This window comes from Oncorhynchus gorbuscha, linkage group LG23 (genome assembly GCF_021184085.1).
Source record: "Oncorhynchus gorbuscha isolate QuinsamMale2020 ecotype Even-year linkage group LG23, OgorEven_v1.0, whole genome shotgun sequence".
NCBI classification, from domain to species: Eukaryota; Metazoa; Chordata; class Actinopteri; order Salmoniformes; family Salmonidae; genus Oncorhynchus; species Oncorhynchus gorbuscha.
Genome location: NC_060195.1, coordinates 35,595,754 through 35,612,780, shown reverse-complemented (window position 1 = coordinate 35,612,780; position 17,027 = coordinate 35,595,754). Strand labels below are relative to the sequence as shown.

Genomic DNA, 17,027 nt, shown 5'->3' with positions numbered 1-17,027 from the left:
TGGCATTGCATGGCAGCAACAGAATATACCGAATGGAAAAGTTTGTCAGTCAATATAAAGGGAGTGTTTGGCTTGACAATACGCATTTGAGTTGTCAAGCCACAGACAGATATGGGGCCATGATAGCATAGCCTGTGCACTAGCCAATATCTTTTCACAACAGTGAGAGGTGTTGACAGCAAAGTCCGAAGGTCAATATTTACAAACACACCAGGGCATCATGTCATTAGTCCGAGGATAAGGGGACCTGCATTTAGACATGGCTGTTGTAATATGGTAGGCTACATGAAATACAAACGTCCATGACATCCTATTTAGTTTGAAACTGCGAGGATACTCGAATATGTCCAGACTTAGTACAGCCTGGTACACCCCTTACTATATGTCCCCCGTCGTCGCATCTGAGAACTTCTTCTTCTGAGCCAATCATCAGGACGCAGCTGTGTATGGCATTTAACCCACTGTCGCACAGTGAACGGACGAGCGCGAGGAGGAGGGACCGCCGGTTAATAACCCAACTGCACTGCATCTGTCATCCTCATGGTCTCCCGACGTGTCCGGCAGCATGTAGACGGGCTCCTCTAGTGCCACTGCGGAGAGAGAAATGGCATTAGAAAAATATTCTCTAATTTTGACACTATCTACGGATGCAGAGTAACCTGATGTTCCACGGCTGTATTTGGGAGTCTTGGTTAATTGTGTTCAGTCTATCGGTGCACGCGCTACACGCTGCGCACTTTGGCGGTGGTGACAGTCAAACTATGTTATCTGTTTTCTCAACCAGTGTAATCTAAGGAATTAATCGTTATACAGGACTATACACCAGCAACACGTACCCAGAACCGTGGAGCGTGACTCCCGCTGGATGTAACGTTGAGCGGAGTGACGCGGGTCGTGTGCGGGCGAATAGAGCCGTGGCGGAGCAAACGCACGAAGTCCAAATTCCATCTCGCTTTCCGTGCCTCTTCTCGCACCATAACGGAGATGTTGTTCCTCGGAATACTGCTCAGCATCTTCATACAAGGTAAGATGCAGGAAGGTATCCAATGGAGTTACATCCATTTTTTTGTCGTCAGTCATTCTAGCCTTAAAATCACCTTTTTAGCAATATGATTGTATCGGCAATCATGACACCTTACTAATGTCGTATTTAAAGTCTGAAGACGTAATAAGGCTAATTGCCCACCACAACGCCAATTCTTTGATTTAACATTTTACATTCATGGCTCAAATGCGCGTTTTCAGTGAGCTTTGGATACAGGCATGGCTTCTAATTTTCCAAATAAATGTACTCTTTGCAAGGATTGTATTCCTTGAATCTAGGCTGCTCTTAATAAAACCTTTATGACAGCAGGAATATTTGATGAAATTAGAGACTTTAGGAAACAAATGGAAACGACTTGAATTTCAACTTTGTGATCTGATTACGGGAAATACTTAAGACATTTCCATTCCAGACTTTGGGCAAAGGTTGATGATCTCTTGTACAACCACTATTTTTGGATATTCGGAAGTTGGCATCCCCAAGCCGCCGCTCCCTCTGTGAGTTGTTGCCGACTAAGGCATAGGCTGCACGCATAATTCTCCCACGGATCGACAGTTTTATTTATTAGCCGAGTTAATTATTGTGTGTTTGATGTGCTGGTGTAGGCCTAGTCGACAAGGGTCGCATCGTATATCACCGCGGTGTCTTTTTCTCCCTCGTCCCGAGTGAGCGTGTTTTGATTTAACGCGAACACCTTTTTGGCTTACAGGTCTCTTGATTTAAAAAAATCTGAATACAAATTCACCTCACCTCCAACCGCACATCAGAATAAATTGTAAAGTTGTTGTTCAATGAGGAAGCGCATTCAACCGACACCGGTGTGCAAACAGCGGAATCGAGGCTGACGTCTTATCGGCACGCAGGTGCTTGTGGCCAGATGCGCGTCCAGGTGTGTTTGAATAGCCGCGGAGACAGACACCGGGACTGGGCGCCACACGGCGGGGTCGCGCACTATGTGTTGACTGCCTCCCGGGGCGCGCGCCCATCTCGTGTCACACACTCCGGTGACAGGTGTTCCAATGTGTATTAGGCCTAGACTCCAGTCCACCTGATATTTCCTTCGGAGGGGATTTTACCGCATAGCGGGGTGCTGGGGTTTGAACAGCAGGGCCTTGGAAAAGGTCATAAAGAGGTTCCATATGATTTGATTCACTTCCTCACTGCACCCCTTTTGATTTGAACCTTCCATACATGTTTGTCCATGGTGGAAGTGGTCAGAAAGTAACCTTTTGGACCCGAATACCAACACATTCAGGAGATAGAGGTGCTCAAAGTTGACCCATTTTGCATTCCCCACCATACCATGAGACATGTTTTCATCACTGAAAAAAGATTAACGGTTCAGTTTGATCAAATTTGAAAGCCTACAAACAGGGTTGTCAAATTGCTTCATTATTTATATAAATAAATACAAATCTTCATAAAAACTCTATTTTTTTAAGCTTTAAAGTCAGTTACCTACAAACGCGTAATACCTACAAACGCGTAAATCATTTTAAAAATAACGTTCAGATATATTGTAGCTCAGACTGTATTTTACGTCATCTGGGTTGTTTTTGTGTTGAGCCCGTCATTGGTTGAGGTACAGCTTACTTAAGCAATAAGGCCTGAGGGGGTAAGATATATATGGCCAATATCAAATCTAATCAAAGTTTATTTGTCACATGCACTGAATACAACAGGCCTTGCAGTGAAATGCTTACTTACAGGCCCTAACCAACAGTGCAATTTTTTATTAAAAAAATAGGTATTAGTTGAACAATAGATAAGTACAACAGTAAAAAGACAGTGAAAAAACAGTGGTGAGGCTATAACAGTATTGAGGCTTATATACAGGCACCGGTTAGTCTGTCTAATTGAGGTAGTATGTACTTGTAGGTATGGTTAAAGTGACTATGCATATATGATAAACAGAGGGTAGCAGTAGCGTAAAAGAGGGGTTGGCGGGTGGTGGGTGGCGGGACACAATGCAGATAGTCCGGGTAGCCAATGTGCAGGGGCACCGGCTAGTTGGGATAATTGAGGTAGTATGTACATGAATGTATAGTTAAAGTGACTATGCATATATGATATACAGAGAGTAGCAGCAGCGTAAAAGAGGGGTTGGGGGGGGACAACAATGCAAATAGTCCACGGCAAAGAGCTGTTCTTACCCACGATGCAACGCAGAGTGCCTGCACACTACCCTTAGCCGTGGAATATTGGCCATATATCACAAGCTCCCGAGGTTCCTTATTGCTATTATAAACTGGTTACCTATGTAATTAGAGCAGTAACAATAAATTGTTGTCATACCACAGCTGTCAGCCAATCAGCATTTAAGGCTGGAATCACCCAGTTTATCATATAGAATTTTTTGTACATTTTACCTTCATTTAACTAAGCAAGTCAGTTAAGAACAAATTCTTATTTTCAACGACAGGAATAGTGGTTAACTGCCTTGTTCATGGGCAGAACAACATATTTTCTAACTTATCAGCTCAGGGATTTGATCTTGCAACCTTTTGGGTACTAGTCCAACGCTCTAACTGCTACCTGCCGCCCTACCCAGAATACTGCATGGGTGTCATGTTTTGGTTTATAAATGTACTATAATGTTAAAATTTCAACTTTCATATGGTACCACATGGATGGTTGGAGTTCCACACATCGTAGAATGTTGACTTGAGTGGGAATATTCATTGTTATAAATTAAACTATCTATCTTCCGTAGGAAACCTACTGAAATCACAGAACTATAGATAATAGAATAGACATTCCTAAGTTAACTTTCAACAGTGGGTGGACCGGTGGACAAGTTAAAGTTTCAATTCAATTTAAATGTCAGTGGTGTACCAGCTAAATTGCAGCGGTCTGAAGGGATAGGTCCATTCTATGAGTTCCATTTCTATGGTTGAAATGACACCCACCCTGTATTCAAGACTATGCAGTGTCTCAACCAATGTTGGGCACAACACAAACACCTCCGATTATGTAAAATAGGGTCTAAAGTACAACATTTCTGAAAATGATATTTTTGGGGGGAGTTTACATATTTTTAGATCATTTACATTCATTTTTTTTCATTCAAACATTTTTTAAAGAAATCCTAGAATAGTTTGACAAACCTGCTTTTAAGCTTTCAAATGATATTAAACTGAACAGTTTATCTTTTTCAGTGGTGAAGACACAATCAGGTCCAAAAAGTCACTTGCTGACTACTTCCACCATGGGAAAACATGTATGAATGGTTTCGTTCAAATCAGAAAATGATTGAAATCATTTGGAACAACCTAGACGGAACTGTAAACTCCATTATGATTTCCTCATGAGGAGGGAAGACGACAAGGGAAAGAAAAAAACATGCATGAAAAAGGTACAGTGCGTTCGGAAAGTATTCAGACCCCTTGACTTTTTCAACTTTTCAACATTTTGTTACATTAAAGCCTTATTCTAAAATGGATTATGTTTTTTTTACCCCTTATCAATTTCCACACAATACCTCATAATGACAAAACAAAAACAGGTTTTTAGACATTTTTACAAATCTATACACACTACCAGTCAAACGTTTTAGAACACCTACTCATCCAAAGGTTTTTCTTTATTTTTTACTATTTTGTACATTGTAGAATAATAGCGAAGACATCACAACTATGAAATAACACATGGATTCATGTAGTAACCAAAGAAGAGTTAAACAAATCAAAATATATGTTATATTTGAGATTCTTCAAATAGCCACCCTTTGCCTTGATGACAGCTTTGAACACTCTTGGCATTCTCTCAACCATCATCACCTGGAATGCTTTTCAAACAGTCTTGAAGGACTTCCCACATATGCTGAGCACTTTTGGGCTGCTTTTCCTTCACTCTGCAGTCCGACTCATCCCAAACCATCTCAATTGGGTTGAGGTCTGGGGATTGTGGAGGCCAGCTCATCTGATGCAGCACTCCGTCACTCTCCTTCTTGGTCAAATAGCCCTTACACAGCCTGGAGGTGTATGTTGGGTCATTGTCCTGTTGAAAAACAAATGATAGTCCCACTAAGCCCAAACCAGATGGAATAGCGTATCGTTGCAGAATTCTGTGGTAGCCATGCTGGTTAAGTATGCCTTGAATTCTAAATAAATCACAGACAGTATCACCATCAAAGCACCCCCACAGCATAACACCTCCTCCTCCATGCTTAAAGGTGGGAAATACACATGAGAGATCATCCGTTCACCTACACCGCGTCTCAGAAAGACACGACGGTTGGAACCAGAAAACTCCAATTTGGACTCCAGACCAGAGAACAAATTTTCACCGGTCTAATGTCCATTGCTCGTGTTTCTTGGCCATAGCAAGTCTCTTCTTATTATTGGTGTCCTTTAGTAGTGGTTTCTTTTCGAGGTCAACCGATTAATCGGCATGGTCTGCTTGGCAGGCTGACCACCTGTTACACGAGTGCAGCATCAACAGGACCTGGTGGCTGCAAGGAGCCGAGGTAAGTTGCTAGCTAGCATTAAACTTATCTTATAAAAACTATCAATCTTCACATAATCACTACTTAACTACACATGGTTGATGATATTACGAGGGTAACTAGCTTGTCCTGCGTTGCATATTATCAATGCGTTGCCTATTAATTTATCATCGAATCACAGCCTACCTCAACTTCACCAAACGGGTGATGGTTTAACAAAAGCGCATTCGCGAAAAAAGCACAATCGTTGCACAAATGGGCCCAACCATAAACATCAATGCCTTTCTTAAAATCAATAATTTTTAACCTGCATATTTAGTTAAAAGAAATTAATGTCAGCAGGCAATATTAACCAGGGAAATTGTGTCACTTCTTGCGTTCAGTGCAAGCAGAATCAGGGTATGTGCAACAGTGGCTCGTTGCGAACTAATTTGCCAGAATTGTACATAATTATGACATAACATTGAAGGTTGTGCAATGTAACAGCAATATTTAGACTTAAGGTTGCCACCCGTTCGATAAAATACGGAACGGTTCCGTATTTCACTGAAATAATAACGTTGTTTTTTTCCCAAAATTATAGTTTCCGGATTTGACCATATTAATGACCAAAGGCTCGTATTTCTGTGTTTATTATATTATAATTAAGTCTATGATTTGATATTTGATAGAGCAGTCTGACTGAGTGGTGGTAGGCAGCATTAGGCTCGTAAGCATCCATTCAAACAGCACTTTACTGCGTTTGCCAGCAGCTCTTAGCATTGTTTGATGCACAGTGCTGTTTATGACTTCAAGCCTATCAACTCCTGAGATTAGGCTGGCAATACTAAAGTGCCTATAAGACCAGTTCTTGTTCTTGACATTCTCCGGATTGACTGACCTTCATGTCTTAAAGTAATGATGGACTGTTGTTTCTATTTGCCTATTTGAGCTGTTCTTGCCATAATATGGACTTGGTCTTTTACCAAATAGTTCTATCTTCTGTATACCCCTCCTACCTTGTCACAACACAACTGATTGGCTCAAACGCATTAAGAAGGAAAGAAATTCCACAAATGTATTTTTGACAAGGCACACCTGAAATACATTCCAAATGCGCTGTATACATAGTGTACAGATGTGATGATAGGGTTGATAAAACATTTTGTTTGGAATATGGATTGTGTGTTCAGATAGGGACAGGGACAGACAAGGTCGGTGTGTGTTTCACGTTTGAAGTTTTATTAGTCGTATGTTTCAGGGGGTTTGAGAGAGAGAGGGAGGGAGGGAGAGAGAGAGAGGGAGAGAGAGAGAGAGGGAGGGAGAGAGAGAGAGAGAGAGAGAGAGAGAGAGAGAGAGAGAGAGAGAGAGAGAGAGAGAGAGAGAGAGAGGGAGGGAGGGGAGGGAGGGAGGGAGGGAGGGAGGGAGGGAGGGAGAGAGAGAGAGAGAGAGAGAGAGAGAGAGAGGGAGGGAGGGAGGGAGGGAGGAGAGAGAGAGAGAGAGAGAGAGAGAGAGAGAGAGAGAGAGAGAGAGAGAGAGAGAGAGAGAGAGAGAGAGAGAGAGAGAGAGAGAGAGAGAGGAGGGAGGGAGGGAGGGAGGGAGGGAGGGAGGGAGGGAGGGAGGGAGGGAGGAGAGAGAGAGAGAGAGAGAGAGAGAGAGAGAGAGAGAGAGAGAGAGAGAGAGAGAGAGAGAGAGAGAGAGAGAGAGAGAGAGAGAGAGAGAGAGAGAGAGAGAGAGAGAGAGAGAGAGAGAGAGAGAGAGAGAGAGAGGAGAGGGAGAGAGAGAGAGAGAGAGAGAGAGCAAGAGTGGGAGAGAGAGAGGGAGAGAGAGAGGGAGAGAGAGGGGGAGAGAGAGAGAGACCACTGTGACTGACCCAAAATTAAGGAAATATTTGACTATGTACAGACTCAGTGAGCATAGCCTTGATATTGAGAAAGGCCGCCGAAGGCAGACCTGGCTCTCAAGAGAAGACAGGCTATGTGCTCACTGCCCACAGAATGAGGTGGAAACTGAGCTCCACTTCCTAACCTCCCGCCAAATGTACGACCATGATAGAGACACATATTTCCCTCAGATTACACACACCCATAAATAATTCAAAAATAAATCCAATTTTGATAAACTCCCATATCTACTGGCTGAAATACCAGTGTGCCATCACAGCAGCAAGATTTGTGACCTGTTGCTACAAGAAAATGGCAACCAGTGAAGAACAAACACCATTGTAAATACAACCTATATTTATGTTTATTTATTTTACCATTTGTACTTTAACTACAACACTAAATATACATATATATATTACACTTACAAAAGTTTCATAAGAATAAAGACATTTCAAATGTCATATTATATATATTTATATATATATATATATATATATATATATATATATATATATATATATATAATATGACATTTGAAATGTCTTTATTCTTATGGAACTTTTGTAAGTGTAATGTTTACTGTACATTTTTTTATTGTTTATTTCACTTTTGTTTATTATCTATTTCACTTGCTTTGGCAATGTAAATGTTTGCCATGCCAATAAAGCCCTTAAATTGAAATTGAATTGAGAGAGAGAGAGAGACTAGGGCAACGTTTGTGTGTTTGTTGAGAACAAGGATTTGGAATCACAAACCCAGGAGCAACAGATGGTGTGTACGGATTTTGTCTCCTTGGCTGGGAGATTTGGTGTGTATGTGTATATCTTCACTGGAAGCCTGTCATATGCCCATTCTGCTGTACCCATGGGGACTGCATGACATCACACCTAACTGCTCCATGAACTGAACTCTGGGATAGCACTGCACTCCACCCATAACCACTGATCTAGAGCCAGCTCTCCCAATCCGTGACCTATCCCTAACCATAAAAAAAATATAAAATTGACCTTTATTTAACTAGGCAAGTCAGTTAAGAACAAATTTTTATTGTCAATGACAGCCAAGGAACAGTGGGTTAATAACCTGTTCAGGAGCAGAACGACAGATTTGTACCATGTCAGCTCAGGGGTATGAACTTGCAACCTTCCAGTTACTAGTCCAAAGCTCTAACCACTAGGCTACCCTGCCGCCCCATTAACGAACAACACATCAGAACTGGCCCAGGATCAGTTACAAAGTAAAACGGGAACACTACTTAAACCTTATAGGTGTAAGGCTTTATAACTTGGCTGTAAACATGTGTATGAACATTTATAATGTCTTATCAACCACATACATACTGTCCCTCAGCTTCTCCTTTTGAAAGGTGATGAGGTCAATGTGACGTCATGTGACAGTGAGTGATTCGCCTGATATGTCTATGGCAACACGTGACTGGTTTAGGGGGAAGTCTGATGAGCTTCCAGGTTTTTAAGTGACCTGGGTCATTCGTTTTTGTAGTTGGTGCTCTGGTGTTTAAGGGTACAAGCACCTCACTGTACATTATTTAGTCGATTTGCATTCTCCCGTTGATCTATGCTGTGCCTAGTGTCTCGGGTAGTCTATTTCATGAAACTCATTATATTCGATTTACATTTGCTGCTCTGTTGAATATTAATCTCTTTTTGCTCTCTCAACCACTTCATTCATCTAGTGTGCGTGTGTGGCAGGGTGTCTGTGTGCGTGTGTCACAGACAGATTGCTCTTTCCCCCTCCTGTGGATGTGTGTGGTGTTGTGTTTTGTAGTTATGATAGGCTCCGCCCCTCAGTCTCCCCCACAGCATAAACCAGACGCAAAAAGGTCTCTCTCAGGGCATGTGTGTGTGTGTGTGTGTAGGTCTGTGCGAAGAGCCATTGAATTTTTACCAAGGGAGCATTTTGCTTTTGGCTTACAAATTAAAGTGGAGAGCAGCGAAAAATATAACGCAGAACATTTTTGGGGGGTAAAATATGAAGTATTTTCCAAATATGAAGCCTCGTGCTGGGTAAGCTCTGGCTCTTCTCCACACAATATGGAACACTCATCACAATACATTTGGATTCACTCAATGAAAATTCCTTCACATCCAAGCAAATTAAATATATAAGAGGACAGTACTGACTTTTCATATTCAGTGTCAGCGCATTCCCCCCCGAAGACAAATACATTGTAGCACAGAGTGATAAAAAAAAAAAATACTTAACCTTTATTTAACAAGGCAAGTCAGTTCAGAACAAGTTCTTATTTACAATGACGGCCTACCCCGGCCAAACCCGGACTACGCTGGGCCAATTGTGTGCCGCCCTTTGTGACTCCCAATCGCGGCCGGATGTGATACAGCCTGGATATGGTATTTGAGAAATATATTTGTAGAATGGACATTCCCTTTCCAAAGCAACATTCTGTAGTGGGTTCCCCGGCTGCCATATTGTGAGGACCATTTACAATGTCATCCGTATAATATGGCTTTTTAAAACTTTTTATTCAACCTTTATTTAACTAGGCAAGTCAGTTAGGAACAAAGGATTTTTTACAATGACGGCCTACCAAGAGGCAAAAGCCCTCCTGCCGGGATGGGGGCTGGGATTAAACCTAAATAAGAACGGACAAAACACACAGCACGACAAGAGAGGCACCACAACACTACATAAAGACAGACCTAAGACAACAACACAACATTGTAGCAACACATGTCCTTCTGTAGCTCAGTTGGTAGAGCATGGCGCTTGTAATGCCAGGGTAGTGTGTTCGATCCCCGGGACCACCCATATGGGACCACCCATACGTAGAATGTATGCACACATGCCTGTAAGTTGCTTAGGATAAAAGCGTCTGCTAAATGGCATATATTATTATTATATTATTAACACATGACAACAACACAGTAGCAACACAACATGACAAAGGGCAAGAAGGTAGAGACAACGCATCACGTGAAGCAGCCTTACAAGTGTTAGTAAGAGTGTTCATGATTGAGTCTTTGAATGTAGAGATGGCTGACCATTCTCCCACTCCCCTTCCCCTCTCTGTCTCCCCCCTCTAGATGTGGTCACCTCCTTGCCGCCCCTCCCCCCGGGCATTATGGACTGTGTGGAGGCAGAGAGTGGGTGTGAAGCAGATCCCCAGTGCAAGGAGCTGTACAGCACCTTGCGGAACTGTGTGTCTGAGGAGGAGGTGGCTCCGCAGGGGAGCAAGGCCAGGATAGGGTGCCTGGAGGCCCTGAGCGCCCTGCACTACCCCCCCCTGTTGGCCTGCAAGTGTCAGCGCGGCGCACGCAGAGAGGAGCACTGCCTCCGAGTCTACTGGAGTGTCAGGATCCTGCAGAGTGAGTGTGTGTACATGTGAGCGTGTGTGAAAAAGGGAAAAGTGTGTGTTTGTGTGTGTGTGACATAAATGTGTATGTTTGTTACTAGCTTGTAGAAGTAAGGATTCACTATAGATTTCTAGCACCACTGGTTCTTGACTCACCATTTGGCCACGACTAGGTTGGACCCTTAGCCGTCCTCTGTGACCCGACCCTACATCCATCGTGTGATGCTACTGTCAAAGCCACTTGTTTGTCTGCGTCCTAAATGGCACTCTTTCCCCTACATAGTGGGCACCCTATTCCCTATGGGCCCTGGTCAAAAGTAGTGCACTACGTATGGTAATTACACACTACTCTAACACAACAGAGTGAGTGCTCTCCCCTACCGTGTCATTATGAAAAATAATGACCCGGATTTACATATGAACAGAATAAGATATGTATATTTAGGTTGTACCCACACCCATGTAATTATTTCAAATCTGGAACAACATGCCTATTATTAAGTAAATATATCCATGATAGATTTTAAGAGTAGGTGTTATTATGATGTTGGCAGAAGCTGTGTGAATATAATGAAATGGTGGTTGTCTGATTCGAGTCCCTGTTATAATGTGATGTTTCCCTGTGTGTTCTGTTATCTTGTGATTCAGTCTCCTGTGGTGTTGGGAGATTATGATGCGATTAGGGATGCATAGATTATGTGGTGATCTCTCCTGCGTGTCATGGTTAGGTTACAATGCGATATCATGGTGTTGGGGTTGTGATATAACGTTGTCTCCGATGTTGTCATGATGAGGTTGTAATGTGATGTTCTCCTCTGTGATCATGTAGGTTATGAGGACTTGGAGGCGTCTCCCTATGATGACTCGCCAGTGGAAATGTCTCACATGGCCTCCATAGTGGCCGCAGGTAGCCAACGACACAACCCCCCCCCCCCATTACATTAAAACCCTCAGGCACTCCTGTTCAATATATCAATACACTACAAAACCCAATCAATCAACTCATCTACACAGCCCTCAAGTGACCAGATGTCTACTTTCTCTCCTCTATCTATCTCCCTCGCTCTCCTCTTCCTCTCTATATCTCTCCTCCTCTCTACCTTTCCCCATTCCCCTCTCTCTCTCAGCCTCCTCTCTTCCTCTAGATGGACAGAACGCGTGTCTGAAGGCAGCCCAGGACTGTGGTCTGTATGAGAAATGCGGGTCCTTGAGGTCTGAGTACGTCCTGGCCTGCACTAAGCGCGCCCCAGGCTCGGAACACTGCAACAGGCAGAAGTGCCACCGGGCGCTGCGGCGCTTCCTGGAGCGTGTCCCAGGGGAGTACAGCCTGGGTTTGTTGTTCTGCCCCTGTACTGACAAACTGTGTGGGGAGAGACGCAGGAAGACCATCGTCCCTTCCTGTTCCTACCAGGAGAGAGACGGGGAACAGCCCAACTGTCTGCATCTGCAGAGCTCCTGCACGAGGGACCAACTCTGCAGGTCAGACACACAACATGTACGCACACATAAACACATTTGTCTCTTATAAGCGCTCACATTTTCATATGTGTACGTGTGTGTTTGTGTGTCTGTCTCAGGTCCAGACTGGCTGATTTCCAGCATAACTGCCAGTCCTCCGGCCACTCCCCCTCGGGCTGTTTCAGAGATAGTGGAACAGTGTGCCTCAAATCCTACGCCGGACTCATCGGTAAGAGAGATGAGATGAGGCTATAGGAGAACGAGCGATGCAGATATATGAAGGATGGAGAGGGCTGAGATGAGGGAGTAGAGAGACGGAGAGAATAAATAGTATTCTAGGATATAGATTTGGGTGGATCACTAGACAGTGATAAAGATGACAAGAGGGTGTTATCGGGTCATGTCAGGGGTGGGTGAGTGGGGTGTCAGATGGCCAGCGGTACGACTTGACCTTTTGCAGTAGGAGTTGACCTCTGTAACCTTTGACCCCCTCCTCCAGGCACCATCATGACCCCCAACTACCTTAGCAACAGCACTATGGACGTGGCCCTGTGGTGCAATTGTGAGGGCAGTGGCAACCAATGGAAGAACTGCCTGAAGATCCAGAACATGTTCACCAATAACGTCTGTCTGGGTGAGTCTATACATCCACCTACCTGTCAATTAACCATCTAACCAATCAATGCAATTTTCATACGGCAAGCAATTCATTTACTACTTGACACTTCAATCCATCAATCTGTCACATGGTCAGCTACACTCGCTCTCATGCACTCATGTGAACATGCACACACACACACAATATGTAATGTACTGTGTCTATCTGTCCGTCTCACAGAGAACTCCATAAGTACCATGGGTAGCTCCCCTCCTCGGCCAGTGGAGAGCATTCTTCCCCCTTCCCCTCGCCCCTCCCCCCTGGACCAGCAGAACAAACTCAGCAACAACGCCCAGGATGAGCTCAGCAACAATGCTGTGAGTACTACTACTCAACATTACCCAATGCTAACCTAACATTACTCAACATTACCCAATACTACCTAACATTACTCAATATTACCCAATACTACGTAATAATACTCAACATTACCCAACACTACTTAACATTTCTCAACATTTCTCAACATTACCTAATATTACTCAACATTACCCAATACTACCTAACATTACTCAACATTACCCAAAACTACCTAACATTACTCAATATTACCCAATACTATGTAATAATACTCAACATTACCCAACACGACTTAACATTTCTCAACATTACCCAATACTACCTAACATTTCTCAACATTACCTAATATTTCTCAACATTACCCAATACTACCTAACATTTCCTCAACATGACCTAATATTACTCAACATTACCAAATACTACTTTGCATTACTGAACATTACCTAGTGTTACTCAACATTACCCAATACTGCTTAGCATTACTTCACATTACCCAATACTACCTAACATTACTCAACATTACTCAATACTGCCCAACATTGCTTAACATTGTGCAATATCCAATTTCAATCAAATGTATTTATAAAGCCCTTCTTACATCAGCTGATGTCACAAAGAGCTGCACAGAAACCCAGCCTAAAACCCCAAACAGCAAGCAATGCAGGTGTAGAAGCACGGTGGCTAGGAAATATTCCCAAGAAAGGCCAGAACCTAGGAAGAAACCCAGAGAGGAACCAGGCTATGAGGGGTGGCCAGTCCTCTTCCGGCTGTGCCGGGTGGAGATTATAACAGAACATGGCCAAGATGTTCAAATAATCACAGTTGTTGTCGAGGGTTCAACAGGTCAGCACCTCAGGAGTAAATGTCAGTTGGCTTTTCATAGCCGATCATTCAGAGTATCTCTATCGCTCCTGCTGTCTCTAGAGAGTTGAAAACAGCAGGTCTGGGATAGGTAGCACGTCCGGTGAACAGGTCAGGGTTCCATAGCCGTAGGCAGAACAGTTGAAACTGTAGCAGCAGCACGGCCAGGTGGACTGGGGACATCAAGGAGTCATCAGGCCAGGTAGTCCTGAGGCATGGTCCTAGGGCTCAGATTTTCCGAGAGAGAGAAAGAGAGAGAGAGAAAGAAAGAGAGAGAATTAGAGAGAACATACGTAAATTCACACAGGACACCGGATAAGACAGAATAACTACTCCAGATATAACAGACTGACCCTAGCCCCACGACACATAACTACTGCAGCACAAATATTGGAGACTGAGACAGGAGGGGTCAGGAAACTCTGTGGCCCCGTCCGACGATACCCCCGGACAGGGCCAAACAGGCAGGATATAACCCCACCCACCCACAATACTACCTAACTTTACTCAACATTACCCAATTTACCTAGCATTACTTAACATTACCCAATACTACCAAATATTAGTCAACATTACCCAATACCATTTAACATTACTCAATACTACCTAACATTACTCAACTCTACCCAACATGACCTAACATTACCCAATATTACCTTACATAACCTGACATTAACCAATACCACCTAACATTACCCAGTACTACCTGACATTACTCGATACTACCCAATATTACCTAACATAACCTGCCATTAACCAATGCCACCTAACATTACCCAATACTACCTAACATTGCTCAACATTACCAATACTACCTAACATTACTCAACATTACCAATACAACCTGCCATTACTCTACATTGCCCAATATTACCTAACATAACCTGCCATTGCCCAATGCCACCTAACATTACCCAATACTACCTAACATTGCTCAACATGACCAATACTACCTAACATTACTCGACATTGCCCAATACTACCTAATAATACTCAACTCTACCCAACATTACCTAACATAACTTGACATTACCCAATACCACCTAACATTACCCAATACTACATAACATTACTCAACACTACCCAATACTACCTTACATTACTGAACACTATTCAACATTACTCAACACTTTGAACGACTCACCATTTTAGCTGAATTTCCATCACTCAGAAACATGCATTGCTCTTCCAAACACTAATCACACAACTGGCAATCAAATAAAGCAAAGTAAAATACCACTCCACCCAGCACTGACCACTTCCAGGCCAGCTTAACCCCGCACTGAACAATGCCAGCTTGACCACAAACAGATGGACTGACCACTGCCAGCTTGACCACAAACAGATGGACTGACCACTGACTGACCGTTCGATTAGACACTGACCACCTGACTGAACACTAACCATCAAGTACCGAATGTTCAACCTAGTACACACCTCTAGCACTCTGGCCATTGACCACTGCAGTGACAACAGGCTGCTGGAATGACCATTGACCACAGGAGTGACCGCTGGTGGCTGACTGCTAAACCCTGTCTGGTCCATTGAGCAGAATGACAGTGAAGCGCTTTATGTCTCCTCTGCTCCCCGCATGCTCAACACAGCTAGAGATTATCTGAGCTGCGAGCTAGACCAGGGGGATTCCAATACTCTTGCTCTCTCTCTCTTGCTCTCGCTCTCTCTTGCTCTCGCTCTCGCTCTTGTCCCTCTCTCTCTCATTGGCTGTCTGTCTCCCTTTCTCTCTTTCCCTCTCCTCAATTCTCTCTCTCCCTCATGTTTTCTACATCTCTTAATCTCTCTCTTTCTCTCTGTCTCCCTCCCTCTCCCTCATCTCTCTCTCTGAGAGGATTAGATGAAGGTGTTCGCAAGAGGCCGTGCATCAATCAGACTTCATCAGTATTAATTTATGTATGCCCATCTGTCTCTCTCTCGCTCTCTCTCTCTCCTTTACTCTCTCCCCTAATCCTTCCTTCTACTCCGTCCTCCTTCTCTTTCTCTCTCTCTCCCCTCTTTGCTCTCACTCTCTCTCTCCCTCGTCTCCGCGTTCCACATTGTAATCCCTCGCTCCATTCTCTCTCTCTCTCTCTCTCTCTCTCTCTCTCTCTCTCTCTCTCTCTCTCTCTCTCTCTCTCTCTCTCTCTCTCTCTCTCTCTCTCTCTCTCTCTCTCTTTCCCCTCTCTTCTCCTCACTCATCCCTCATCTCATTCTCTCTTCCTCTCCTCTAACAATATATATATCTCTCTCTATCTCAGGTGGAGCAGAGTGAGGAAGAGGAGGAAGAGGAGGAGGGGGGTCAGTTTGATGTGATCCCTCTCTATGCTGAGAAGGCCACTGTGTCCAATCTGGGTTCTGGGGGTGGGGGGGTGTCCCCCCGTCTGTCCTCAGCCCCCCCTCCCTCCCTGCTGCTGCTCCTTCTGCTACTGTCTGCCTCTCTGAGCTGGGGGTAAGGAGGGGCGGGGCCCTTGCACACAGACACAGAGACTCTGAGAAAGGCACAGAGAGAGAGAGGAGGGAGAAAATAAGAGAAGATAAAGGACCTCTAGTGTTTATTGCTTCCTTCCTTCTCTCTTCCTTTTGAGACAGTCTTGTACAGTCTGTTTTCTTTTTTTTGCTTCACCTCCCACTGTCAAGTGATGGTTTTGCCCGATGGAGACTTTTTGTGTATGACAGACATAGAGGTGAACCAACTCCACAGTGACAGAGGGGGGTTATAAAACTGAGTGACTTGATATATGATATGTGAGTAATTTCCTCCTTTGGTGAAGACGTGACAGGTTACCATGAGTCCGATGGCGCTTTAGTATATCCAAGCTTCACTCTGTCCATTCATACCTCTGTACTCTCCAGTGATGGAGAAGTGCTTACAGTCAGTGTTAGGAAGGAATGTACACCTTCCTAATATTGAGTTGCCCTCAGAACAGCCTCAATTCGTTGGGGCATGGACTCTAGAAGGTGTCGAAAGCGTTCCACCGGGATGCTGGCCCATGTTGACTCCTGTGCTTCCCACAGTTATATCAAGTTGGCTTGATGTCCTTTGGGTGGTGAACCATTCTTGATACACA

At 43.9% G+C, this 17,027-nt stretch overlaps 1 protein-coding gene across 1 annotated transcript in view; it reads left to right on the top strand.

Moving 5' to 3' along the window:
- Positions 1 to 285: 285 nt before the first annotated feature.
- The window catches only part of LOC124011664 (GDNF family receptor alpha-4-like), a 20,644-nt gene continuing 3,902 nt past the window's right edge, over positions 286 to 17,027 (top strand). The window contains exons 1-8 of the mRNA XM_046325126.1: positions 286 to 1,024; positions 10,420 to 10,701; positions 11,518 to 11,595; positions 11,816 to 12,167; positions 12,266 to 12,375; positions 12,646 to 12,780; positions 12,985 to 13,121; positions 16,218 to 16,408. Of these exons, the coding sequence (XP_046181082.1) occupies positions 985 to 1,024; positions 10,420 to 10,701; positions 11,518 to 11,595; positions 11,816 to 12,167; positions 12,266 to 12,375; positions 12,646 to 12,780; positions 12,985 to 13,121; positions 16,218 to 16,408 (1,325 nt within the window). The 5' untranslated portion in view covers positions 286 to 984. The remainder of the gene's footprint in view (positions 1,025 to 10,419; positions 10,702 to 11,517; positions 11,596 to 11,815; positions 12,168 to 12,265; positions 12,376 to 12,645; positions 12,781 to 12,984; positions 13,122 to 16,217; positions 16,409 to 17,027) is intronic.